A 27,219-nucleotide genomic window follows, 5' to 3' on the forward strand; every position below is an offset into this window, starting at 1 on the left:
ACGTTTAAAAGCTCGCTGGCACTGTTGTCTGATGTCCGATTTTGAGCAGCCAGACACCAGGGCAATTAGAAGAGCACAGCAAGGCACGCTGCACATCAGAGAGGCTTTGAAAACCAGTTTCATGACTGGCCAGGCTTTGGTGTGACAGTTGTATTTGTTTCTCCTTGATGCAAACCTGCCCCCTTTGTTGATTTTAATCCCCTGTAAGCCAACCACCCTCCCCCCTTCGAAATAAAGTAACTATTGTTTTGAAACCATGCATTCTTTCTTTATTAATTTAAAAAAAAAATGAGATGACGGACAAGGTAGCCTGGGTGGGGTGGGGTAGGAGGGAAGGGCACATTCCTTATTGTGGCCACACAAAAAATCAAACTGTTTGAATGACAGCCTTCTGTTGCTTGGGCCATCCTCTGCAGTGGAGTGGCTGGGTGCCCAAAGCCACCTCTCTCCTCCCCTGCCTTTCCCCCTTCCCCTGCATGCATTCTTGGGCATCTGGGTGAGGAGGTTATGGAACATAGGGAGGAGGGTAGGCGATACAGTGGATGCAGCAGGGATCTGTGCTCTTGTTGGCTTTCCTGGAGCTCCAACAGGTGCTTCATCATGTACGTTTGCTCCCCTATTAGCCTCAGCATTGCGTCCTGCCTCCACTCTTCACGCTCACTTAATTCTTTCCTGGCCTCTGCCACTGAATGCCTCCATGCATTAAGCTGTGCCATATCTGTGTGGGAGGACTGCATGAGCTCAGAAAACATGTCATCGTGAGTGTGGTTTTTTTTCTGCCTTCTAATCTGCGATAACGTCAGGGACAGAGATGTTTCTACGCTCTATGATTCTGGGGGGACTGCATGGTCACCTGTGCTGCTGAGTTCGCCACGTTGACCAAACAGGAAATGAAATTCAAAAGTTCCATGGGCTTTTCCTGTGTACCTGGCTAGTGCATGGGAGTTCAAAGTGCTGTCCAGAGCGGTCATAGTGGAGCACTCTGGGATAGCTCCCGGAGACCAGTACTGTCTATTTCCGTCTGCACTACCCCAAATTCGACCTAGCAAGGTCGATTTTAGTGCTACTCCCCTTGTCGGGGAGGAGTACAGAAGTTGATTTTAAGAGCCCTTTAGGTCGACGGAACGGGGTTGGTTCTGTGGATGCAGTCATTTTTAAATCGACCTAATGCGGCTAAATTCGACCTAACCCCATAGTGTAGTCCAGGGCTAAGAAATAAAATAAGGAAGCTTTTTTGAGTGATGGTCCCTGTTGTATTCCACTGAGGGTTATACACATGTGCCATGCATCTGGAGCCAGAGATTTTCAAAGTAGTAGTGTCCATTAGTCTGTACATGTGCTTTTGCTCTGCCTCATGGTTTCATCCAAGGCAGTAATGGGTGGGGCAAACCAACTGTGCCCTTAGTTCCTTCTTACCGCCACATGGTTTGAGTCGGAGCTTCTGCTGTTCTCTTTTCTCTTGTGATATTTTTTTTTAAATCACAGAAAAAAGATTGTTTTATTCTTGTATATAGTTAGTTTTTATTGTTTTTTTTTACTGTAAATTTTAGGATTAAGGAATTTCAGGGACTCCATTTTTTGCCGTTTCTTGCCTCTCTCCCTTGACCACCCACCCCCCACACCTCCAGCACTTGGGTACTGAATTATGCCGAAGATGTCGGGGTTCAAGATCTGCATCTCGTGCCCTCACTCATTCTCAGTCAGCAATGAGCACGAGCGCTGCCTTTACTGCTTGGGAGAAGCCCACATTTCATCCTGGTGCAGTATCTGCCTCTCCTTCCCAAGCTGTACCTGGGAAGATTGGGCTCTCTGCCTCAAGAAGCACCTCATGGTGGTCACCATGAGGCCGCAGTTGGATCCAGGCTGGGAACACTCTCCCACCCCCCACACATCGGCCTGAGCAATCCAGGTGTGTGCCTTCTACCACAGAGACCCAGTCCAGTTCCCCTGGTACCACTGCTATAGACCCCATGCTAGGGCCTAGTCGTGAGGCAAGGAAGCATGCGCATAAGCATGGCAGTAAGTCTTCCTCTAGGCCGAAGAAGGACGTTGCACCTTCCACGAGTTCCAGCCATGGAGAAACTGCGCATTCCAGTGCACAAGCACGACAAGAAGCCGCATAGACCACAGGATCTGCTGGTTCTGTCCACTGAGCGAGATACACCTTCCAGTTCTGCACCGCCAAAGACAAGGGAACCTTCGGTTCTGAGGCAGTCCTCCATTCCGGCGCCAGCTCTCGTTCAGACTGTAGAGCACATGCCATTGAAACCAGGCAGGTTTGAGACTGTGCCCGAGCCTCGTGAACTCTTTGCTCTGGAAAAGGTGAGGTCTCCACAGCTTGCACTCCAGTCACCTCCTGGGTGTGTGTGCTCTCCCACCTTGGACTTACCTCCTTCAGCTAATGTTCCTGCCTGCTCTTTTCCAGCTCATGTGGTTCCTGTGGTGCCGCCATTAGAACCAGACTCTGACTTCTTGGAATCAGAGGCTCAGACGTAGCACAGGTCCACCCCTCCCATACTGTTGATACAACTGTCCAAAGGCTCTGACGACTCAGTGACAGTACCATCCCTTTCCATAGCAAAGTACCCTGCTCCTCGGGACCCACCACAGCAAATGAAGGATCCTCCTTTGGGCCCTCCTGGGCGTCCTGGCCTGCAAAGGTATACACCTTCAGAGCCTTCCTATTCAGCATGAGAGGAGTGCCCTATCTCCCCTCTTTGATAGTCATCGAGTAGGTGTTCAGAACCAGCGTTGGAGGCTGAATTGCTTAGCCTGGCTCCGTGTCATCAGCTCTCTTATCGCCTCCGGATGATTACCATCAATTCCAAGAACTGTTACGCAGAGTGGCTGGTGCTCACCATGTTCCACTGGAGGAAGTGCAGGACAAACATCATTAGCTTCTTGACATCTTGCATGCCTTGCTACCGATCAGAGTGGCCCTAGTAATGAACGATGCCATTCTTCAGCTGGCCTGAACTGTTTGACGCACTCTGACCATTTGCGCACCCACCCCAAAGGGGGAAGAGAAGAGGTACTATGTACTGGCGAAGGAGTCTACGTTTGTTTTCCCCACACACGCATCTAATTCCCTCGTGATACAGGCAGTGACGAAGTGGGTCAGGCAGCAACACCTATACTCCACCCCAGCAGATGAAGCGGGTAAGTGACTGGACATTCTGGGTCACAAGGTTTTTTCTTGGCTGGCCTTCCAGTTTTGGATTTCTAACTACCTGGCACTATTAGCTAAATATGACTTGCTTACTTATGGCTTGTTGGCAGACTTTGCAGACAAGCTTCCCCCAACAGCATTGTGCCTCCTTCCTGACTATCTTGGAGAAAGGCAAACTGGTCTCAAGGACAATGCTCCAGGCCGTGGTGGATGTGGCATATATCTCTTCATGCACAATGGCCACTGTACTGCAAAGGGAGCAATAGAACCTGTTCCTACAACCTATCAGGGCACAGGGTTTTATTCCGCCTATTTTCTAGTACCCAGAAAAAAGGGTGGATGGTACCAAACGTATACCTCCATCTCAGTTACTTCATACGCAAGCCAAAGTTTTGTATGGTCACCTTTAGAGACCATCGTACCTTCACTGGAAAGAGGCATGTGGTCTCTGACTCTCACTGTACAGGAAGCCTATTTTCACATATACCTCCATCCTACCCACAGAAGGTGCTTGAGATTCAAGAATCCTTGACATTTCCAATTCAGGATTTTACCATTCGAACTCACTACTGCTCCCTGAGTATTCACCAAAGTTTTCTCTGTGGTGACGGCCCACCTCTGGTATCAGGGAGTTCTTATATTCCCATATCTTGATGACTGGCTGCTAGCAACGCGATCCAAAGGGGAGGCTCAAGCCTTGATCTCCATGCTGCTCCTACTCCTCTCCTCCCTGAGGGGTGAGCATAAACAGAGAAAAATTGACTTTGGATCCCACACAGTCCCTAGAATTCATTGGGACATGCATCAATGCAGTCTCAGCACGAACCTACCTACTGGTGGACAGGTTCCAGGTAATTCAAGAGCTGATTCCTAAAGTGATTGCCAGCCATCCTGTTCCATTCAGAACTTTCCTTTCCCTCACGTGGCAGCCTGTCCATATATTACCACTTTTGCTCATCTTTGCTTTTGCTGCCTGCAGCTGTATCTCCAAAGGGCCTATTCTCCCACGCGCCATACCATGGACTTCATCTTAACAGTCCCACCCAAACTTCTTTCCTCCCTCCACTGGTGGATGGACCTGGGTCAGGTAAGCACTAGGATATCCTTCCTCCCATTCTCCTCCAAGCATGACGATCATCATGGATATGTCATTCACCAGCTGGGGTGCCCACATGGGCGAGTATATGACACAGGGGACTTCCACTCAGGAATCCCAGTTGCACATCAACATTCTGGAGCTTCGGGCGGTGCAGAGGACATGTCGCGCGTTTCTACCATTCATTCTGTCCTGTCACATACTCATCATGTTAGACAACACCACAGTTGTCCAGTTTTGGGCCCCACACTACAAGAAAGATGTGGATAAATTGGAGAGAGTCCAGCGGAGGGCAACAAAAATGATTAGGGGGCTGGAGCACATGACTTATGAGGAGAGGCTGAGGGAACTGGGATTGTTTAGTCTGCAGAAGAGAAGAATGAGGGGGGATTTGATAGCTGCTTTCAACTACCTGAAAGGGGGTTCCAAAGAGGATGGATCTAGACTGTTCTCAGTGGTAGAAGATGACAGAACAAGGAGTAATGGTCTCAAGTTGCAGAGGGGGAGGTTTAGGTTGGACATTAGGAAAAACTTTTTCACTAGTAGGGTGGTGAAGAACTGGAATGGGTTACCTAGGGAGGTAGTGGAATCTCCTTCCTTAGAGGTTTTTAAGGTCAGGCTTGACAAAGCCCTGGCTGGGATGATTTAGTTGGGTTTGGTCCTGCTTTGAGCAGGGGGTTGGACTAGATGACCTCCTGAGGTCCCTTCCAACCCTGAGATTCTATGATTCTATTAACTGTTTTTATTACATCCAACAAACAAAGGGGCATGCGGTGGCCAGCGCTTTGTGCAGAAACGATTAGTCTGTGGGATTGAAGCATCGCCCACAAAATCCTGTTGTCAGCGGCCTATCTTCTGGGGACTCAGAACGTGATTGTAGACTCTGAGCAGGCAATTCATGGCTGACCCTGAATGGGAACTCCACGACGCCACAGTCAGTGATCTTTTAACCCGATGAAGGACTCCAACCACAGGCCTCTGCCTCCCATATCAATAACAAATGCATCCAGTATTGCTCCAGAGGAGGCCTCTGTGCCCATTCCCAAGGAGATCCCCATATCATCTGCTGGTCGGACCAGACCGACTACACTTTTCCCCTGCTACCGCTACTGGCGCGTGTCCTCCATAAGATCAGGTGGGAGAGGGCCACAGTTATTCTAATCACCCCATTTTGGCTTTGCCAGTACTGGTTTCCCCTCCTTCTCTGCGTGTCAGTGTGTTTCCCCCACTTCCACTGCCAGCATTCCTGGAACTGCTCACGCAATACAGCAGCAAGATCAGACATTGTAATCCACAGACATTTCACATCAGAGTTTGGTTATTGGATAGGCATCTTTGCTAGAGTGGGAATGTTCGTTGGCAGTACAAGACATCCTCTCAAGTAGCAGGTAAGAGTCCACGAGGCATTCCTATCAAGCTAAGTGGAAACATTTCACTTCCTGGCCCAATAGAAGGGTCAAGCCCTTGAGAATGTGAATATTCCCCTTATTTTGTACTACCTTCTGTCCCTGAAGGCATCCTTGCTCTTAATTCAATCAAAGTGCAGATGGCAACTATTAGTGCTTTCCACCCCCCATGGAAGGACACTCTGTGTTTATGCATCCATTGACTAGCGGGTTTTGGAAGGGACTCTTTTAGACCTATCCACCCATTCAGTGTATCGCCCCCACAGTGGGATCTCAACCTCATCCTTTTGACCTTAATGAATTCGCCCTTTGAACCTTCAGCCTCATGGCCCTGTCTCTCCTTTCCATGTAGGTCACCTTCCTGGTTGCTATTACTTTTGTTAGAAGGGTAGGCGAACTGGGGGCCATAATGGTGGACCCCCATTTTACCACGTTCTATAGAACAAGGTTTCTTTGCGTATGCATCTCAAGATTCTGCCAAAGGTCATATTCAGTTTTTATCTTAATCAGCCGGTAACACTTACCTGCTTTTCTTCCCGAAGCCTTGCGCCTTGGCAGAGGAATGTGCCTTCACTCCCTCAACGTCTGCAGGGCCTTGGCCTTCTACCTACAGAGAAGGAGATCATTCAGGAAGTCCCCTTGACTATTTATTATTATAACAGAAAGGATTAAGGGATAGGTGATATCCACTCAAAGGATTAAGTGGGTTTCAGGGTGCATTATGCTCTGCTGTTGGTTATTGGGACTGTCTCCACCCCTTGGTATGAGCCCACTCCACAAGAGCGTAAGCATCAATTATATCCGTGTTTCAAGATTCGCTGCTTATGGACATACGTAGGGCAGCCACCTGGAGTTCGGTACATACTTTTGCTTCACATTACGCCTTGAAACGAGATTCTGCAATGAATGCCTCATTCCACAGAGCTGTTGTCCAGTCATCGGTTCTGTTATCTCCTCACGCACTCCTCCTCATGACTAGGTACTGCTTGTTAATCACCCTCAATGGAATACAGTATGGACTATCACTCAGAAAAGAAGAGGTGGTTACTTACTAACCTGCAGGTTCTTTGAGATGAATGGTTCCTATTTGTATTCCAATCCCACCCTCCTTCCCCTATGCTGTGGATCTCTTTTGAATTGTGGTGGTGAAGGAACTGAGGGCATGTTGGTCCGCCATGCCCTTTATCGCTGCCTCGGACAAAACCATGAGTTGGAGCAAGGGTGCACTCACGGACCAACAGACACTACTGCTTTCAAAATCTCCAGCTCCGGACATGTGGAGCATACATGTTACCCTCCGTGGAATATAGATAGGGACCACTCATCTTGAAGAACCTCCAGTTACAGGTAAGTAACGGGTACTTACTACCATGATTCTTCTTCAGTGGTTTGTTGTCCACTTCTTTACGTGAACACTGTTGCAGGCTCTGGTGTAGAAAAACCCATCCCTCAAGCCAGAAAAAACACCTCCTAATTATGCTAAAAAAAGCAGCAATGAAAGTTAAATGTGAAAGTTTTAAGCCTGTTTTGAAGAGAGAACCTCATGGCTTTGTGGAAGTAGGGAAGCTAATTCAGAGTATGTGTGATCCTCCATGGAGGCCAAACAGAACTGTCAGGGTTTCAAGAGTGGCCCAGTTAAGCCCTCAGTGATTGATATTTATCTTCTATGGACTGAAGGCAGGATGACAAGAAGGAAAAGCCCACTGTAGTAGTAATGAACTTAATTATGAGAGAGAATTATCTCCCATCACTCAGGCAAATTACTGTGTAATCCACTCAGATTAGTCTGTACATGTGTAATTTGATTAGTATACCTGGATGAGCAGCATAAGTGGATTATTCTGCACACTGCAGTCATGAACCTTTTCAAATATTTGTTATTAAAGCAACATTATGAACCTTAATCGCTCATTACCAGTAGTTAGACACTCATGCTACAATTCATAGTTATATATTGCCAAATGCTAGCTACTAATGGTAATATTTATTACTGGGACTTCTGGTACATAATTGCTGCATTCAAAGTTACTGTAGAGAATGCTTTAGTAATCGGATTATAAGGGAAGGAAGGAAAGAAGGAGTCTCAACAGAAACTTCTGTACCCAATTAAAGAAGCTTCACTGGTTGCAGCTACAATATTGTCACTTGATTTACTGTTTGTATTGTTAATAAAAAATAAGTAAGTAAACTGGTGACAGAACAGATGGGTTGGTAAGATACTGTATAACATTTTGTTATATGCACTTAATTGTATTTTACTCTTCCATGCTTCTTGGATGCTTGATGTAATTCCATATAAATACAAAATGAAGGTTAAGCAAAGCACTCTGAAAAAATACCAAAGTTGAGATTGTAAGCAAAACCTTCCCACTGTCCATCATGTATATGCATTATAATATCGTCTATAATTTCAGTGTAACATTATTTCTCAATCACAACATATAAACTTTTTCCCTAAAATCTTACAAAAACTATTACATGATGTAGTAACACAAATTTCATTGTCAGAATGGTCTAGAATATCTTTATTGACAAATTCTGTAATGTCTTCTCTCTGACCAAGTATTTTAATAACTTAGTCCTAGCCACGTATTATACAATTTCTTTTCAAACAGCAGCAAAGCTTACCTTAACTGGAAATGTAAGTGATTTATATATGCCAGTACATTTTGACTATTACTCTGTTAATGGTTATGCATTAACATTAAGATGTGGCTTATTGTGTACTTTTCACTTAAAATTACTTTCATGGATTGGTTAGAATGCATGCTGATACACGGTACCACAAGACCTATAATTATAGAAAAATAAGGTATTTACTGGTTAAATTCTGAAGCATGCAACTGTAATGCTCCCTTAATGTAACTGCTTTTATGAAATTTCTATTTTAAAAAAAAACAACACACATTTGAAAAGGAGCTTCATTCTCCTTGTCTTTTGAAGCTCTGCTCAGATACCAAAGTCTATCTTTGGTCAGAGACCAAGCATGGAAAATTTCAGCCCAAGTAGTGGGACTTAAGGAAGGTTAGGAGTGACTGAAAACAGCTCTCGTTATAAAATGACCAAAAGTTATTTTGCAGGCTCTTCACAAAGCCTGCATTACAAATGAGGGCAACCTCTCCCATATCCACTTTCTCTAAAAATGAGGTTTGCCTGTATCATCATCAATTATCTGTTAAGTACCAACATTATACTGTAAATTGTTTTAGAGGGAGTCCTGGTTGAAGTCATTCAGGGGAAAACTCTTAGGGTACATGTAAGGGTTCAATGTATCGGGGATTGATTTATCGCATCTTGTCTGGACGCGATAAATCCATCCGCTAATCGTTGCCCGTACTCCACCTCGGCAGGAGGAGTAAGCGCAGTCTACAGGGGCACCACAGCGGTCGACTCGCCACCGTGAGGACGGCCAGGTAAGTTGAACTAAGATACTTCGACTTTAGCTACGCAAATAGGGTAGCTGAAGTTGCGTATCTTAGTTTGAACAACCCAACCCAACCCCCAACACCATCTCTCCCCCCCCCCCCCCCCCGTGTAGACCAGCCCTTAGAGAAGATTAGAGCAGCATCTTTGAAATTACTGAAGACAATACTTTTGGTTCTCTATTTACTTGTAATCTTTTCAGTAGAGGATCCTGTTGGATGGGGGAAAGAAACCAGTTTAGCTGGGACGCTTCTGAACAGCTGAAAAGAAGTGCTCCTTCAAGTCTACCTAGGAGGATTCCAGGGAGAGAGATCAAGCAGTCTTGAATTAATAAACATTCCAAACTGTCATTGCTTTGTGAAGGAAGGGGGTGGAGAGAGGGGGACAGGGGGGAAAAAAAAAAAGGTTCCCTTCCATGATGTATTTGAAGGAGGGCAGAAGGTTATGTTTCTTTCAGCCATCACACACCAAGACAAAATGGGATATGTGGTGGTTTGATGCTAGCTTCTGTTCATCTTTCCCATATTCACAGGACTTCTTTCCTGAAAAGGAAAATCCAGAGCATTGTTTCTCAAAGAGGAAAACCGTATAAAAGGAATTTTCACCTCTGGAGGAATCTGAACAGCATAGGAAGAAAAGAAGAAATCCCCTGCCCACAAGCATTCTTCGCCTTATTTTTCATACCTTAAGAGGCTGAGGGTTCTGAAGATGAAACTAAAGAGGTTTTTTCCTCCTAAAACTTTGAAGGCTAAATTGTGAAATGATCGGTTACCTATATATTTTTGGGGGAAAGGCATAACAAGATCCAGTGTCCGGAAGCTGAAGTGTTTAAAAAACAAAACAAAAAAACATTCAGACTGAAAATAAGATAAGATGCAGATTTTAACAGAGAGGGTAATTAAACATTAAAACAGCATAGCAAGGGATATGGTAAATTCTCCATCTTTTAGTCCTTTAAAAACGGGATATTTTTCTAAATGATATACTCTAGCTCAGCTACAGGTTAGTGGGTTCGATGGAAGGGAAATTCTGTGTCCCGTTATGCAGAAGGTCAGGCTAGATTATTATAGTGATTTCTTTTGGCCTTAAAATCTATTAAATGAAATAATCCAGAACCATTAAATTCCAAAGTATCCAAGCCACACCACCAAGACTGTACAGCCGGTAGGAGGTACTTTCTCTTTTCCGCATCCCATTTCGTTCGTTCCTTGGAGAATGCCACAAAATGTAAGTGGGAGTTTCTTAATAAAAGACTTTCTAAGCAATCTCAAAAGCTCGCAAGAGAACGTGGATCCCTTCAGAAGGAGAATTCCTGCATATGATACTAATGACTAGGAGAGTGAAATCAGTGGTCCATGAGGTCTGCAAGGTGCTGGCTGCAACCCAAGTGTCTTGTAGCTTCCACCTGCTTTGCATGAATTATTTTTGCCTTGGCTGACAATTTCCAGGAGGGAAGTGCCAACAACAATCCAGGGAACTTAAATCAGTGTTTCAGAGATTTCTTCAACAGCAGCAGTTATTTAAGACTTCTTTCTGGATTCATTTCACTTATGAAGACAGTTGCACTGGGCAGAAGGCACCATTAGTTAAGATAACGAAAAACAGATTTACAAGTTAAACATCTCGTCAGGTTCCAAATATTCTTGGGGAAAGCTTCTCTGGAAGTTTCTTGTCAAAGTTATCAGTAAAGAAATCGTTTCCCTCTCCAAAGCAACAAGGTAGGGATTACAAATCCTTTCGCAAGAATAAAGGAATTCTTAATACCTAGAGGGAGTTCATCCAGTGTTCAGCTGGCTGAGCAGGAAGGAGATGAATGCATGGAATGGAGTCTCTGCTAGTCAAGAATGGCAATAGTTGGAACTTTTTACATCCAAACAAAATACTAAAAGCATGCTGTTCTTTTCCAGACATGCTTGCCTTAGGCCTGGTCTACACTACGCGTTTAAACTGAATTTAGCAGCGTTAAACCGAATTAACCCTGCACCCGTCCACACAACAAAGCCCTTTATATCGATATAAAGGGCTCTTTAAACCGATTTCTGTTCTCCTCCCCGATGAGGGGAGTAGCGCTGAAATCGGTATTGCCATGTCAGATTAGGGTTAGTGTGGCCGCAATTCGACGGTATTGGCCTCCGGGCGGTATCCCACAGTGCACCATTGTGACCGCTCTGGAAAGCAATCTGAACTCAGATGCACTGGCCAGGTTGACAGGAAAAGCCCCGCGAACTTTTGAATTTCATTTCCTGTTTGCCCAGCGTGGAGCTCTGATCAGCACGGGTGGCGATGCAGTCCCAAATCCAAAATGAGCTCCAGCATGGACCATACGGGAGATACTGGATCTGATCGCTGTATGGGGAGACAAATCTGTTCTATCAGAGCTCCGTTACAGAAGACGAAATGACAACGCATTTGAAAAAATCTCCAGGCTATGCTAGACAGAGGCCACAGCAGGGACTCAGCACAGTGCTGCGTGACAAGCATAACGGAAAGCCAAAGAATCAAATGGACGCTCATGGAGGGAGGGAGGGAGGACTGAGGACTCCAGCTATCCCACAGTCCCCGCAGTCTCCGAAAAGCATTTGCATTCTTGGCTGAGCTCCCAATGCCTGAAGGGTCAAAAACATTATCCGGGGTGGTTCAGGGTATATCTTGTCAATTTCCCCCCCCCCCCCCCCGTGAAAGAAAAGGGGGAAAAATCGTTTCTCGCCTTTTTTCAATGTCACCGTACGTCTACTGCATGCTGCTGGTAGACGCGGTGCTGTGGCGCTGAACAGCAGCATCCCCTCCCCTTCCTTTCCTGATGGCAGACGGTACAAAATGGCGGAAAACCGTCCTCATCATCCCGTGAGTGCTCCTGGCTGGCCTCGGTGAGGTCGGCCGGGGGCGCCTGGGTAGAAATGGGAATGACTCCTGTTCATTCCCAGCAGATGGTACAAAAGGCTTGGTAACCGTCCTCATCATAGCAGCTGGAGGCTGAGCTCCATCAGCGCCCCCCCCCCCCTTCATGTCTAAAGAAAAGATTCTGTACTCCCTGGACTATCATAGCAGCGGGAGGCTGCGCTCCTCTCCCCCCACCTCCCTTTAATGTCCTGCCTGGACTATCATAGCAGCTGGAGGGGCTGCCTCCCCCTCATTTTATCTCACTAAAAAGTCAGTGTTTCTTATTCCTGCATTCCTTATTACTTCATCACGCAAATGGGAGGACACTGCCACGGTAGTCCAGGGGGGTCGGGGGAGGAGGGAAGCAACAGGTGGAGTTGTTGCAGGGGCACCCCCTAGAATGGCATGCAGCTCATCATTTCTGCGGGATCTCTGGGGCTCTGACAGGGAGCAGCTGTGCTCTCTGGTTCTCTAGTACACTTGCCCCATATTCTAGGCAGGACTGACTCTATTTTTAGACAAAACATAAAGAAGGGAATGACTCCCCGGCCGACCTCAGCAAGGCCAGCCAGGAGCACCCATGACAGCAGCAGACGGTACAAAAGGATTGATAACCGTCATCGCCAATTTCCAAATGCAAACGGTGCAAAATGACTGATAACCATCATCTCATCACCAATTTACAATGGCAGACGATGCGATAGGGATGGGAACCGTCTCTGCTACCTTGCAAAGGCAAATGAATGCTGCTGTGTAGCACTGCAGTACCGCCTCTGTCAGCAGCATCCGGTACACATACGGTGACAGTGACAGAAGGCAAAACAGGCTCCATGGTTGCCATGCTATGGCGTCTGCCAGGGCAATCCAGGGGAAAAAGGGCGCAAAATGATTGTCTGCCGTTGCTTTCACGGAGGAAGGATTGAGTGACGACATTTACCCAGAATCACCCGCGACACTGTTTTTGCACCATCATGCATTGGGATCTCAACCCAGAATTCCAATGGGTGGGGGATACTGCAGGAACTATGGGATAGCTACAGGATAACTACCCACAGTGCAACGCTCCGGAAATCGACGCTAGCCTCGGTACATGGACGTACACCGCCGAATTAATGTGCTTAGTGTGGCCGCGTGCACTCGACTTTATACAATCTGTTTTAAAAAACGGTTTCTGTAAAATCGGAATAATCCCGTAGTGTAGACATACCCTTAGACGCTGTCTCCAAAGCCTATCTAAAAGCATCTCTGATCTTCAGAACAGATGAGATCTGACTGAGAAAGTCCTCCATTTTATCAGTGACACCTCTCTGGCCTTGGTGGCCATATTATGCAGATTTCACCTCAATAATCCTCCCTTCTACCTCTGCTTCTTTTCCTCACAGTCCTCCAGGAGAGAGCCATTTACTTAAGTTTCCTTTTACCACCCAGAATCTGGGCCCCATTAATCCACTTGAATATTAAGAAGCAGCAATTAAAAAAAATAATTGCTCCAGTCTATGGTTATAAACACATTCCAGCTCTCGAGGACGAAATCTACAAATTTAGATTTTTTTTAATTTGGTTTCAGGTGGTGCTCACCCATTGTGCTGGGCAGTGTACAAAAATGCAGAAAGAATGATTCCCTGTCCCAAAGAGTTTATATTCTGGCATAACAGATTATAGGGGAAATTCAGTGCACGGTGCAGAGCCAATCATACCAAGGCCAAATTCCAAATTTCCTACTGGATAGCTTGGGCCCAGTTCTCTGTTTCCCTACATTGTGTTTAGTTATCAATATCGGTGTCAAGATGGGGTCAAGTTCTATCAAATCACAATGACAGCACTTGATGCCACTTTGCAGTATAAATTACAGTAATGTCAAGCTCCTGTCTCTTGGTCTGAAGGCCAACACTCTGTGCCGGCATACTTTGAAAATATCAAATATTTTAGGTGTGGACAAACCGACTAATCTCTCCACCTCAGGCAATTTCTGAGGACAAAAACCATTAATAAGCCTTAGAAGGCTATACAGAGTAATCCCTCGAACTCTCCACCTGGATTTAAATGCCTTAACAAAACTTCGTCTTGGACCTCTTCACCAAAAGTCGTCATCCTCTCAGCAACGCAGATTTTTAAACTGTGTGGTGGTTTTCCTACACCCAACATTCATTCCTAAGGTTAATGCGCATTTTTCACTGCTCTCAGGAGGAAGTCTTCCCTCCCTCCCCCTTTTTGTCAAGGCTACGTTCATCCAAAATAAAAAGTCTGATATATTTTGGATGTGCAAAGAGCCTCCATAATTATTTCAAGGTTTTTCAGAAAATCTCCTTTCTTGTCCTGTCAATCCACTGCTGAGAGCAAAACAGGGCATCAGAATCATCTGTTACTGGGTGGCTGAAACTGTGTATCAGGAAAGTGTAACTGATTCTGGAATACTGATACTGTTACTAAATCCTGATCAGAAATTTCTTATGCCACTTATCAAGCCATCTGGTTATTTGTCCATATTATAGACGATAGAACTTGGACATACAGTTTTCTGCAGATTTTAGTCCCTCCCTGCAGTTTTCTTTGCTGTAAGAATCTCAGTAGGGGTAACAGACATGGCTGTATTTGGGGGGTGAAGGGGAATTATTCTTAACTGATTATCTTTTCTTTGACTAGCCAGGTGCTCTGTTCCATCCTCATTAAAGTTGTTTTGTTAATCAGTTATGGCCAAATTTCCCTCTCTGCCTAGTAGAAAGATACCTTTCACAGGGTAGGATTGTTAATCTGCAGTCATGAAGTTAATAAATGTGTTGAAATTCTGGAAATACTCTCTGGCAAGGTTTCAAGAAAGGCAAAGCCAAACTGTCCTGGTGATTCAGGTCTAGTTCTGCCTCCGATCTGCACAGCAGAATGAAAAAAACACATTAGGAATAATGAACCTAGTTGTTTGCAGATGAGAAATTATTTGATAATGACAACATTCTGTCTTAAAGTATATAGACTAGAGCAGTTTTAATATCTGAGAGAAATTCTTCTCTTTGTATTTTAACTGTGTTGGGGTTTTTGTTTCTTTTAAAACAGTCTTTAAACCTGAAGAGCTGCGCCAGGCTCTCATGCCTACCCTTGAAGCATTGTACCGGCAGGACCCAGAGTCCCTTCCTTTCAGACAGCCTGTGGATCCTCAGCTCCTAGGGATTCCAGTGAGTTAGCATTAAAAGCCTTCGTGGTATATGTATATATGCATGTATGATATCTCATAATTCTTATTTTTGTAAATTCATTTAGCCTAATATCTTTGTGCTTGTTCAAGTTGTATATGGCCATAGGAACATCAGCTGTGTGCCCTTAAAGTTTTCTCTCCTTGAGTTCCAATTAAGAGTTAAGAATGAATGTCTGAATTTCCATGGGAACCAGAATGTACAAGTTGCTCTCCTTTGAGTAGTTACCTTATGGGTGCTCCACTTTAGGTGCACATGGGCTTCTCAAGCCCCTTGATTGGAGACGCTCCATTAGCAGTATCTGTTTGGCCCCCACCTGCGCTCTATATAACCTCGGGCCACCTATCGAGGACATATAGGGCTGCACAGGTGAACCATACTCAGTTCCTTCTTCACTGCCTTGACCTGAGATGGAGCTCTAGCACGTCTGGCTCGTCCATTCTTCAGCGTGTTCTACATTCGTTCTTTTAGTAAGTTTAGTGTTTCTGGTTAGTGTTATTTGCTTTAGTATAGAATTGGTTAGATGATAATGAGAGGATTGACTTTTTCCTCTCCCTTTTTCAAACACTACCTCTCTTGTCCTGAGGCTACCCCAGTCAGCAACGGTCACTCTTAGTGCATCTGCTGCTTGAGAGAGTTCCGTATCTAGCAAAAGTGTAACTTTTTTGCTTAGCTCTCAAATCTAGAGTATAGAAGAATTGAGAGACCAAACTGAGACTTCTGATGATGGAGCATTCCCTCCCTTCCACCTGCTATCAAGTCATGTCAGGAGACACATTTCCCCCCCCCCCCCCCGGTACGTCTGTTTCCAGTCAGATCCAGTGCCCCTCCGACCTCAGCCCAGGTCTCCCCTAAGAAGAGGAAGACTCTGGAGGACTCAGGGAAAGCTCCAAAGAAGAAGAGTTCAGTCTCTCACCACAAGGAGCCAGCTCCCAAAGGCCCCAATTGCATGCTAAGTCTGTGGTGCTAGAGGCCTTGACCTCTTGGCTTGGTACTGCGGAGGCAAAAGGCTCTTCCTCCAATACTGGTGGGGTGGGAGATCCTAGAGCATTTTGGAGAAGCATGGCTCCGGCAGGCCCCCAGTACCATCTGTGAAGGACAGAGAGGTGAAGTCTAGGATGCACACTCCTTTAGAATGGCACTGTCTGTCAGACTTACCATTTCACCAGTACTAGACTAATGAAAGCACCAGACACTTTCAGCCTCGGCACCAACATGTTCCAAATTGACAGTACCATCAACCTCAGCTACTGCACAGTATCGATCCACTCAGTACCACAGACATTTACTCCGGGGACTTGTCTCTTTTAGATAAGCCAGCGTCTCCACTACTTCTGGGTACCAAACATCTGGGTACCAAGATCCTGGTCTCCAGATTAACATTGTTTCCCAGTACCATAAGACTCTCCACCTTTTTCTGCTGATGCCCCACCATTGAAGGAGATTGAGGAGAATGAAGGAGACATTGTTCGTCTCCCCTATCAGTATAGCGTTCCACTCAGCATCCATACAGGAACCTTTATCCTTATCCATGACAGGGAAGGTGGGATTAGTCCTGGGCACCATCTGCTCTCTGGTATGGGGCCCCCCACTTACTGTACTGGGATCCTAGGGTTGTATCAGCAGCAATTTGCCAGACCTCTGGCTCTGTTGCACTGGGGGTGGGGGGTAGGGTTGCACAGTTCTTTCTACTAAACCCCCAGCATGAGGAGATATTTAAAGAACAGGAGACTAGGGCTGATAAGGAGGGTGCCCATAAACTCCTATTTTATCCTCCTATCTGGCTGAGGCAGTCATGTCTCCACCACCACTAATAGCCAACAATTTTGAACAATTCAGGGACCTTGTGAAGAGGGTGGCTGACACCCTTCAGATACCTCTTGAGGTCAAAGATTCGCAACACAAGCTGCTGGACATTTTGCATTTGGTAACACTCACCCGAGTAGCACTATCCATTAATTAAGCGCTCCTGGATCCAACAAAGACTGTGACACACTCTCTTGCCGCTATCCCCACAGCTTGTAATTTGGTGGGTAAGAAATATTATGTTGCCCCTAGAGACCCCGAATTTATGTTTTTGGAGCCTGCACCTAATTCCCTGGTGGTGAATGCTGTAAATAAGTGGGCAAATAGCATTACTCGAGATCTACCCCCTATAAAAAAGGCCAGAAGAAATTAGACTTTTTTGATTGACATATCTTTTTGTGAGATGGGGCAACCAGAACTCCATACGCTATTCAATGTATGGGCATACCATGGATTTCTATTGTGGCATTATGATATTTTCTGTCGTCTTATTCTTTTCCTAATGGTTCCTAACATTGTTAGCTATTTTGACTGCCACTGCACATTGAGTGGATGTTTTCAGAGAACTATCCACAAAGACTCCAAGATCTTTCTTGAGGGGTAACAGCTAATTTAGACCCCATCATTTTGTATGTATAGTTGAGATTAAGTGGAGAATCCATAGGAAGAATGCTTGAAGAAGAACGTGTTGGTTACCCTGTGGAGTAACTGTGGTTCTTTGAGGTGTCCCCCCCTATGGGTGCTCCGCTACCCATCCTCCATCCCCTCTGCTTGGAACTGTTCTTTGTTGAACATTTGGATAGAGAAGGAACAGAGGGTGGTTTGCCTATGCAGACCTATGTACTCTGTGTGCGGCACACGATTGTGTAGCGTGCATGTGCAGGCTGGACAGACACTGCTAAATCTCTGATCAATGGATCAGGAGGTGCATGCGCACCTGAAGCAGAGCACCCATCTCACATCTCAAAGAATTATAGTTCTGCACAGGGTGAGTAACCTAACCTTTCCTTTCCTTAAACAAAATTATCCCATGTATGGTATCCGTTTTAAACACTGATTATTTTTTCTTCTGAAGACCTTCAGTCATCATTTGGATCTAGGAAAATGAAAGTTACAGCAGAGTAATTCTAGGAATGTATTCAGGTTTTATAGTACAATAAGATTTTTGGTGTTTTATAGTCACCGAATAAGACTGTAGCATAAAATCGTGTCTCAAAAGCTGCATTTTTGCATCCCTCCAATGCTGTAGCATGAGGCCACATCTAACCTAAAAAGTTAGGTTGACACAACTATGCCACTTGGTGGTGTGAAAAATCCAGACCCTGAGCGACGTAGTTAAGCTGACCTAACCCGTATTGTAGACAGTGCTAGATCGACAGAATAATTCTTCTGTTGACGTAGCTACTGCCTCTCGGGTAAGTGGATTAACTGCAACAACAGGAGAGCCATCTCATTGCTCTAGAGTGTCTACAATGAAGTGTTACACCAGTGCAGTTGTGCTCCTGTAGCAGTTAAAGTGTAAACATAGCCTAAGTAGATGATGGCCTCATCGGATGGCCATCTGGAATGTAGCCCAGTTGTGACAAGGCTAATGATGATTTTTAATAAAATACTTTCTCCGCACCCTCTGATAACTCTACACACTTTGCAGAGTGCCTTACAAGAAAATAAGAACTAATGCAGTATAATAAAAGATCAGCTTCTTAAAGTACAACCACACAGAAACAAGTGAAGGGGCCATGCTTGAAAGAGGAGGTAATAAGTATAGGGTCAATAGTGCTCATTCAACAAACACCTTTGAATGTGGGTGGATGAAGCTTCAAAATGTTCTGTTATTTGTTTGTGATCATCTGCTGCCTTAGGTTCTGTGGTGGAAACTAAACAGCACGTTGAGTGCGTGCAGGTTCCCATCAGTTCAAGACTAAAAGAATAACTTTCAAATATAGCTAGGTCAGGCACCCATCACAGAACTTGACTTGTGACTTTGTCCATAGTGTAGTTTGAGCTTTTTATGACAGTGAAACTTGATGACTTAGTGATCTTTGGATCTTGGTTTTTATATTTTTGTTTTTAAGTCTCTTGTTTCCCAAAATCCAAAGTTCCTTTGAGATCTATTAAAAGTTTGAACAACTTTAACAAAACAAGCACAGCAGTTTTCTCAAACTTGATCTCTTTTGAACTCCTTAAAGCATCCTTTAACTTGGCCTATGGATTCCAATTTTAAAGACTCAAGTGAAGACATTTGAAAAGAGCAATAGAAGTGTTATAGATCATGGATAAAAATTTTAAAAGCACCTAAGTAACTTAGGAGCCAAGTCCTATTGTCTTACAGTGAAACTTTGGATGCTAAGTAATTTGGGCAATTTTAAAAATTTTACCCATTGTCCATTATGATGGGTTCAGTTCACCTCTGTGTAGGGAGTCATTCTGCTCAAGGCCCAAACCCCATTTAAACTCCAGGTAAGCCTCAAAATAAACTATTTTGCACATATTCGTGGAGACATTTAATCCTTTTGGATGTGTTCAAAATAGTAGGAATTAGAACTGCATCTTAAAAATAATGGATGATATTTCTTGTATTTTGAAGGACTACTTTGACATTGTGAAGAATCCTATGGACCTTTCCACCATTAAACGTAAATTGGATACTGGGCAATACCAAGAGCCATGGCAGTATGTGGATGACGTTTGGCTAATGTTTAACAATGCCTGGCTTTACAATCGCAAGACTTCCAGGGTCTATAAGTTTTGCACTAAACTCGCAGAGGTCTTTGAACAAGAGATTGACCCTGTCATGCAGTCACTTGGATACTGTTGTGGACGCAAGGTATATTTTTCAAGTTTATTATTGCTGAAAAACTAAGTAGTTTGATGAAGGTTAAAAAAAAAAAAAATCTCCTTAGATACTTATTTTGAATAAAATTAAACTACTAATTGGAATGGCTAGTAAAAATTAGACTACTATGTCAACCTAGTAAGAAAGTGGAAAATATCTAAAGGATTCTAGCCAAATTTCTATCACTGGCGGTGATATCATTTTCAATATGAAGTGTTGAAATATTTTGCTATTATACACAATCCCCTATATCTTGCACCTTCTTCTGCAGATACAGGATTATATCCTGAGCTGGAGTAAGCCATTTTTGCTCCATTGAAGTCAAGGGAGCTGAGCTGTTTTATTCCAGCTAAGGATCTATCCACCTCAATCCATATCCATTTGAATCTAATAAACACGTCTCAGTATATTACAATATACTTTTATAGCATATTCACAATGTAAAATCACATTTTAAAGTTTTTTCGCTTTTGTTTTGCAGTATGAGTTTTCTCCGCAGACCTTGTGCTGCTACGGGAAGCAGCTGTGTACTATTCCCCGTGATGCTGCCTATTACAGTTACCAGAATAGGTAAGTCCAAAATTCCTGCATTAGCTGTGGAAACGAGATCCAGTGAGTGACAAAACAAGTTTGTCTTTTTGTAGCCTAGCACATACTAAGCAGAATAATGATTAACGTCTCATTTCCTTTTTCGTTACTAAATCAGCAGAAAGTAAGCCTATTGATTGTCCTCCTGTGTGCAGCCCTCTTGCAGCTAAACCCTTTGGTTTTTTACATTGCAGCTTATAGTACATGGTATTTATATGTTTGTCAATATATAGACTCTACACGGCACCACTTAACTGAAGTTGTTTGTATTTTTTTCATGAAATTTGAAGCATGACAGGGAGGGGGAAAAAAAGGCAATTTAGGAGGACATATCTTTTGCCTTGAGAGAGTTCTGAATAAAAATGTGCAGACGTGTCTTCAAATCACTGTCAGAGAGGAATATCAACTTAAAGGTTTATGTTGGAAAGAAAATGGCTCTGTGGATCACTCCAATTAATTTGTATCTGGGTATTTTTAATATGTTGGTGTACAAAATTAGAACCTGGAGAACTTGTTCGTAAAATGAAACTTCTTAATTCAACTCAGTTTCATGAAGAAGTCTTAGTAATCTAAACAAAATTGAGGCTGTTCTATTGCATATTCATAGTAACTGTGCAAATGTAATGTAAAAGGTTTTCGTTGAGAGTTCATGATAAGTTTGACTTCCATAATAACACCCAGGATGCCACGAGGAGTTGGGAGAAAAATAAAGTTACTATTTAAAATATAGTCCTCTGGTTAATATAGGAAAGAATATATGATTCCATCCATGTTGGTGTTCTGTTTTGTTAAACAATGTTTGGAATTAATTTAAACATCAAAATGACACAGCTCTATCATTTTTTATATTTTTCTCTCCCCCCACTCTTAGAAAATGCATCTATAGCAATTAAGTGCAGCTTCTATTTAGTGTACTTTAATTCATCAGTGCTGCAGTGAGTAACTTCTCTTAAAAGAAGAAAGAAAAGTTAGGTTTTAGCTTCTTTTTAAAAAGGCTACTAAATGTAAATTAGCTGGCTCTAAAAAACTATAGGAGGAGACATTTTTCAGGTTATAATATGAAACTTTTTCTTGCCAGAGATTTGACAAAGCCTGAGCCATGCCAACTTGGAGGTTTACTGCAGATTGCCTTTTAACTTAAGTTATGAAGTAAACATTGGCAGTCACCACTTTTAAATTTGATCTCTCAGTTAGACCCCTCTCTGCACTAAGAAAATCATGTTGGCACTTTACAAAACTAGCATCCAACACAGATGAAGCAGTTCAGTCTTACAGACTAGATGGGGCAAAACCACATTTTATCTTTATTTCTAAATTGCGCTACTGTCTCGTATTCTGCAGGGCTGTAGCACAATTAGGAATACACTCAAAACACCAAACCATATTTAACCGTCTGGCATTTTCATGTAGTAACCTGGTTCTGCAATACAGTTGATTTTTCATTGTGTAGACATGTGACTCGTAGGGAGGAGTGGATAATGTGGCACCTTTTTATGGGGCATTTTATGTATTAGTCATTTATATGATGTCCTCAGGTATATCTGATGGTGATATTATTATACAAGATCCTTCCATGATGGACACATTATAAATGTGTGTGGTAGTAATGTTTCACTAGTTTATTACTAAATACTTTGTGACCTTTTTAACAAAAATGGATTGTGTCTGAAACACTTAAAAAAGATAAGGGATAAAATAGTTCTTTGGTTCAGATGTCATGAATTTATGATGGTGATGGAGCTGTTCACAGATGCTTTAATTTAGTAAAACAGGCAAGTAGCTTGATCCTATGATGTTAAGTCATTATTAATGTGTAGTAACTTTACCCGAAGACTTGCCTTGTAGATAGGTCGTGTGGATTTGTTTCTGATTTTATTTCAAAATTTTAAAAACATATAAAAGTACTGTAAGGCATGCAGCTCAACAGGTGGTGTTTTGCACTGACACACACTGATGTAAAAAGTGTGTGTTTTTCCCCACAACTGTTAAGAGAGGAGAGAACTTATTTGTAAATACAAGATCTTGGGATAAGAATTTCAAACTGATCAGACATTTCCTTCTGATTAAACATCCAGCTATTTGAATGTCCTTTTTAAATAATGCTTCTTTTTTTCAAGAGGTGATAGATCACTAGGGTTGTTCTTTTAAATGCAAATTCAGTTGTTAGCATGCCAGATATATGGGATTGATGGAGCATGAATATATAATACTTTCATTGGGCGGGGGGGGGGGGGAGATTTTATTTGTTGACTAAGAAGTATAGTGCAGTCTCATTTCACTAGTAATTAAACAGATGGAGAGACAGTCTTTCCTCCAAAGACAAATAGTCAAAAAAGACAAGGTGGGAGGGGAAACAGACACAGGGAGGGAATGTGACTTGTCTAGAGTCACACAGCAGGTCAGGGTATGTCTACACTGCAAATAAAAACCCGAGGCTGGTCTGTGCCCGCTGACTTGGGCTCCCGGAGTTCGGGCTGCAGCCTGAGCTCTGGGACCCTCCCACTTTACAGAGTCCTGGAGTCTGGAAGTCTACACTGCAGTTAAATTGTCCCTTAACCTGAGCCCCACAAGCCCTAGTCAGTTGGCACAGGCCAGCTGCAGGTGTCTAATTGTTGTGTAAACATACCCTCAGTGACAAAGCAGGGTGTTGAACCCAGATCTGCAGAGTCCCAGTCCACTGGGGACTGTGTTCTGGTTGAATGAACAGCAGTTCAGTTAGTTGCTTTTCCTAATAGAATACAATTATGTACCAAGTCATTGAAAAACTATACTCTGCTGTGCTTATTCACAGTAACAATTTCCTTGTATAAGTCCCTTACCAAAATCTTAGCTTTTCCCTAACCAAATAGTAAATTAGCATGAAACAAATTGTATGTTTCTAGCAAATCAGCAATAGGCTAAATATCCTTGTTTTTCAAATTGTGTAGTAGACATCATTACTGGGGATTGTATTACTGTGTTATCTGAAGCCAGCATATCACAGATTAACTAAATCCTGACAAAGAATGCTTGGGCATTGTGGAACTCAGGCATTTCAGTTAAATAATGGCTAAAAAGTAATAAATCAATAGGAGAATTTGGTTTTCATCTAGTTAGTTCAAACCTGAGTTTTAAACTAAAGGAAATATATTAATTGTTCTGGAAAATATGTTTAATATTTGAGTACAGATTTGAAACTGTTGATATTATATACACGATCAATTCCAATGTGCAATTATTTACTTAACGTATATATGAAGGAAAATTACCTAATTTCAGTCTGGAACTTTGAACCATTAGAGATGTGTATAGAAAGATGTTTGAACCTTTCCTTGATTTGAGCCACTGAAATATAGTGCTATCTTTAATAAGAGGGATTCACAATTATCTAAACAGTCTGCATTTGAAAAGCTTTTCATTTTCAGTGTTTTACAAGAACCACATTGCTTGTTTTTGTGTGACTGGAGTAACCACAGTACTGTGTTCTTGCTGTAGATTTTAATCTTATAATATTGACTGCATGCATGCAAAATTGTTATAGAAAACTCTGAAAGCTACAGGCAAGTCTCATTTCTTCTATGCAATTCCATATTCATAATAATGTGTCTATAAATAGAATATCTGGGCGATCTGATTGTATAGACCTTCAGAGCCTTTAGGTATCATTGTATTTCAGTTTTTTGTTTTCTCATTTTAATTATTTCATGGGACTCAATCCCTGTGAGTAGTTAACTCTGCAGCTCTGGTCCTGATCCAGCAAAACACTGCAGAATGTGCTTATCTTCATGCAAATGCATAAGTACTTTGCTAGATTGGGGGTAGGAGTGCTCAGCATCTTGCAAAATAGAATCTAATGGTCACAGTATGAATAATGGAATGACTAGCCTGAAAGACTAATTGGATCAGTAAAATATGTAAATTTGTGTAATACTGCCTTCACTATTTTAATTAAGTAACACGCAGTCTAGGTTCCATCGTGGTTACTTATTGTTCAGTCTCATAAGTGTTTTCAAAGACTATAAACTTAATCTGAAAGTGTATCGGAATTAACAATTCCCAAAACTATCTGAATGCAAAAAAATTCAGTGGAGCCATGACCATTGATTTCTCTAGTTATAGCAGTACCTGTTTGGCCTGGGTGTTCAATTTGACTTGAAAATGAGCAGTCTTACTATAAAGAAAAGGGAGTTTGCTGTATCTGAGAAAATATTAATATGTACACTCTCACACACCAGTATTTATTCTGGCCCAAGTGTCAGAAATAGGCAGAATTCAGAAACAGAGTTCGTAGACGTAGGGTATGTGCAGTTAGTACTCTTTGCCAAAATGCTCTTCTGCTTAATTTAAAAATGTCTATTGTTACCTTTTGATTGTAGGGGATTAAGATAGACAAGTTAGATCTTCTGGCCCCTCTGCATCATTCTGGCAGCTCCAAAGTCCCTCCTTCATTTAGGAAAAAAGGTGTATTTTTAACTTATGTTAAAGTAATTCATGTTAACTGATACACAGAAAATCCTACTGAAGGCAAGGCAGTTGCTGTTTTAACCCATGTTAGCTGGTTGAGCTAAACTCTGGGAGAAAGTGTAGGCTTCAAGATTTGGGACCTTCAAATGGCTCCTTTGCAGCTCCATTCCTCAGCTGCATCCAGTGCTTATTGGGCACCACTGAGGAATTAAGTTCAATTTGTTTGAATTTGGGTTTTTATAAATGCTTTAAAATTTACATCTTACTAGTAGCATAATGGTTAGTGCCAGTCACAAGAAGAAAGTTCCGCTCAATACATTTCAGTAAGAGCCTGCAAATGACTTTGTTGTCTCCATGAAAATACGCATTAGAAAGCTGTCGCCTGGATTACAGTAGTGGGGGAAGGGAGGTATTTGAATGAATGAAGGGGCAAGCAACCCTATTTATTTCCAATTATTATTTCCCTATTATTTCCAATTTATTACATTGTTGGTTCAGTGTGGCATTCTGAGTCCTATTCTGATGCCTTTATGCTCATCACTCTTACCTATAGATCTGGTGTTGAGTATTAAAACTGCATTTTACTGTGCTGCCATTGCTGCTTATACTCTCTTCTCACTCTTAAACCTTCATACAGCTTTTTTTATTTTGATGATCCTGTGTGGCTAGTTTTACTTTTTACGGTCGTGGCCTATATTTGTTAACTTTGTTCATGTTTTAAGTCATACCCTTTCCAAACATTTAGGGTTTTTTTCTTTTGTATTCTTTACAATTCTGACAACTTTGGTTCCAGTTCATCTGATACAAAAAAAATCTGTGTAACTAGATTTTTTTTTTCAAATGCAGATTGTATCTTTAAGTAGATCTCTGATTTACTCAACTTGGTTTACTAAATCACAGCAGTGTTTTTGCCGAGTATCATGGATTGGCTGACAGTTGGTCTAGTGACCCAAAATTGTAACCTGCTTCACATTCAGTTTGCAAAGCTTCATTGCAGATCTTTAATGTACTACTTAAATATATTGTATGTATGTGCAATATATAAAAAGTTGTTCACATATATACATATATTACTTATATTTATATATAAATGGCTGGAAACTCTGACCCATAAGTGCATTTCTGTTAAATGTTTGTCTAGAGTATGGATTTGGTTTCATTTGTATTAAAATACAGTTAGCTGAGCAGTTGGTCACATTTCATTTTATAAATCAAATAACTTTTGAATCTGTAATATTTTTATAGATTTTTCAACATTAGGATTATTTCTGCCTTTGCAGTTTTACTAATACACCACAATGCTTTTGGCAAATCTTCCCCTTTTTGTTACTGTGTGAAAATATTTTTCAGGCTTTTTGACGGGGTGTTCTTTTCCAAGGAAACTCAGTAATTCTTACGCCTGAAATTATACAGCATTTTCTCTAACTAATGAAAATCAAATCCAAATTCTTAAATTTGAAGGATATACAAATGTAGCACTTAACAGCTACTTATAAATCATTCCAAAATTTTGAATTTGATTGACAACCTATTTGTTATTACTGATGGCCTGTAATGTATAAAATGAGACCGAATGCTAATCTGTGCTTTGCCTTGGCTTTCTGCTCTGTGTTGTCTTGGTGTTTGCATCTTACCTCTTATGTCTGTGCTGTTTGTTCCCTTCCCTGTTCTCTAATCCTGCCCTTCCCTTCCCTCTGTTCCTTTTCATTGTCCACACTGACCCATCAATCAACCAACAACGCCCCCCCTTTCGTCGTGGTGATCTGCCCTGCTCTGATTGATGGCTCCGTTGCTTGGGTGGCTGTGTAATATGATGGACCAGTTCACCCAAATATGGCCTTCTTGCTGACAGGTATCACTTCTGTGAGAAGTGTTTCACTGAAATCCAGGGGGAGAATGTTACCCTGGGTGATGACCCTTCACAGCCTCAAACGTAAGTAATCATGATTCTTCTTAATGCTACATTTAAAATAATGGAAAAGAATTTTCAGTCTTGATTTGGTTGTCTAAAATTGACCATTTACTGCTTTTAGGGTAAACTAAGGGAAGGTGTGAAGTTTCTTACTAGGAGAAGGTTTATATGGCTACAGATGATTTACTGTTATAGTGTCAGACGATTATCAGTATTCCCTCTGTCTTCATTTCTTCTATTTGCCACACTCCTTGATAGCTGCCCATGTTCTAATGATTTCAGAGACTGCAGACACTAAAAAGTATAAAGAAAAAGCAAGTTTTAATGATTCATTAATCATTTGCATCTGCTAGTGAAACAGGGCAATACTGCTGGAAAGCCTGATCTGTTACATTCTTGAAGCACTCATTTCATGAATGAATGCTAGAGCTTGTTTTCAGCCTGCCAGACTAGCTTGAAGTGAGGTGCAACAAGG

At 42.5% G+C, this 27,219-nt stretch overlaps 1 protein-coding gene and 1 long non-coding RNA gene across 4 annotated transcripts in view; one reads left to right on the forward strand and one right to left on the reverse strand.

Annotated features, from left to right (window-relative positions):
* The window catches only part of LOC123343894 (CREB binding protein), a 187,994-nt gene that overhangs the window by 129,880 nt on the left and 30,895 nt on the right, over positions 1–27,219 (forward strand). For all 3 annotated transcript variants that reach the window (XM_044979412.1, XM_044979413.1, XM_044979414.1), the window contains exons 17-20: positions 15,023–15,141; positions 19,553–19,792; positions 20,283–20,371; positions 26,685–26,765. In XM_044979412.1, the coding sequence (XP_044835347.1) occupies positions 15,023–15,141; positions 19,553–19,792; positions 20,283–20,371; positions 26,685–26,765 (529 nt within the window). The remainder of the gene's footprint in view (positions 1–15,022; positions 15,142–19,552; positions 19,793–20,282; positions 20,372–26,684; positions 26,766–27,219) is intronic.
* Positions 3,810–7,374, reverse strand: LOC123343895. Its single transcript, XR_006572397.1, has 3 exons — positions 6,537–7,374; positions 6,196–6,278; positions 3,810–3,899 (listed from the first exon to the last, which is right to left on the reverse strand). It is a non-coding gene; the product is annotated as an uncharacterized LOC123343895 (long non-coding RNA).

The sequence above is a fragment of the Mauremys mutica genome, chromosome 11 (assembly GCF_020497125.1).
Source record: "Mauremys mutica isolate MM-2020 ecotype Southern chromosome 11, ASM2049712v1, whole genome shotgun sequence".
NCBI classification, from domain to species: domain Eukaryota; kingdom Metazoa; phylum Chordata; order Testudines; family Geoemydidae; genus Mauremys; species Mauremys mutica.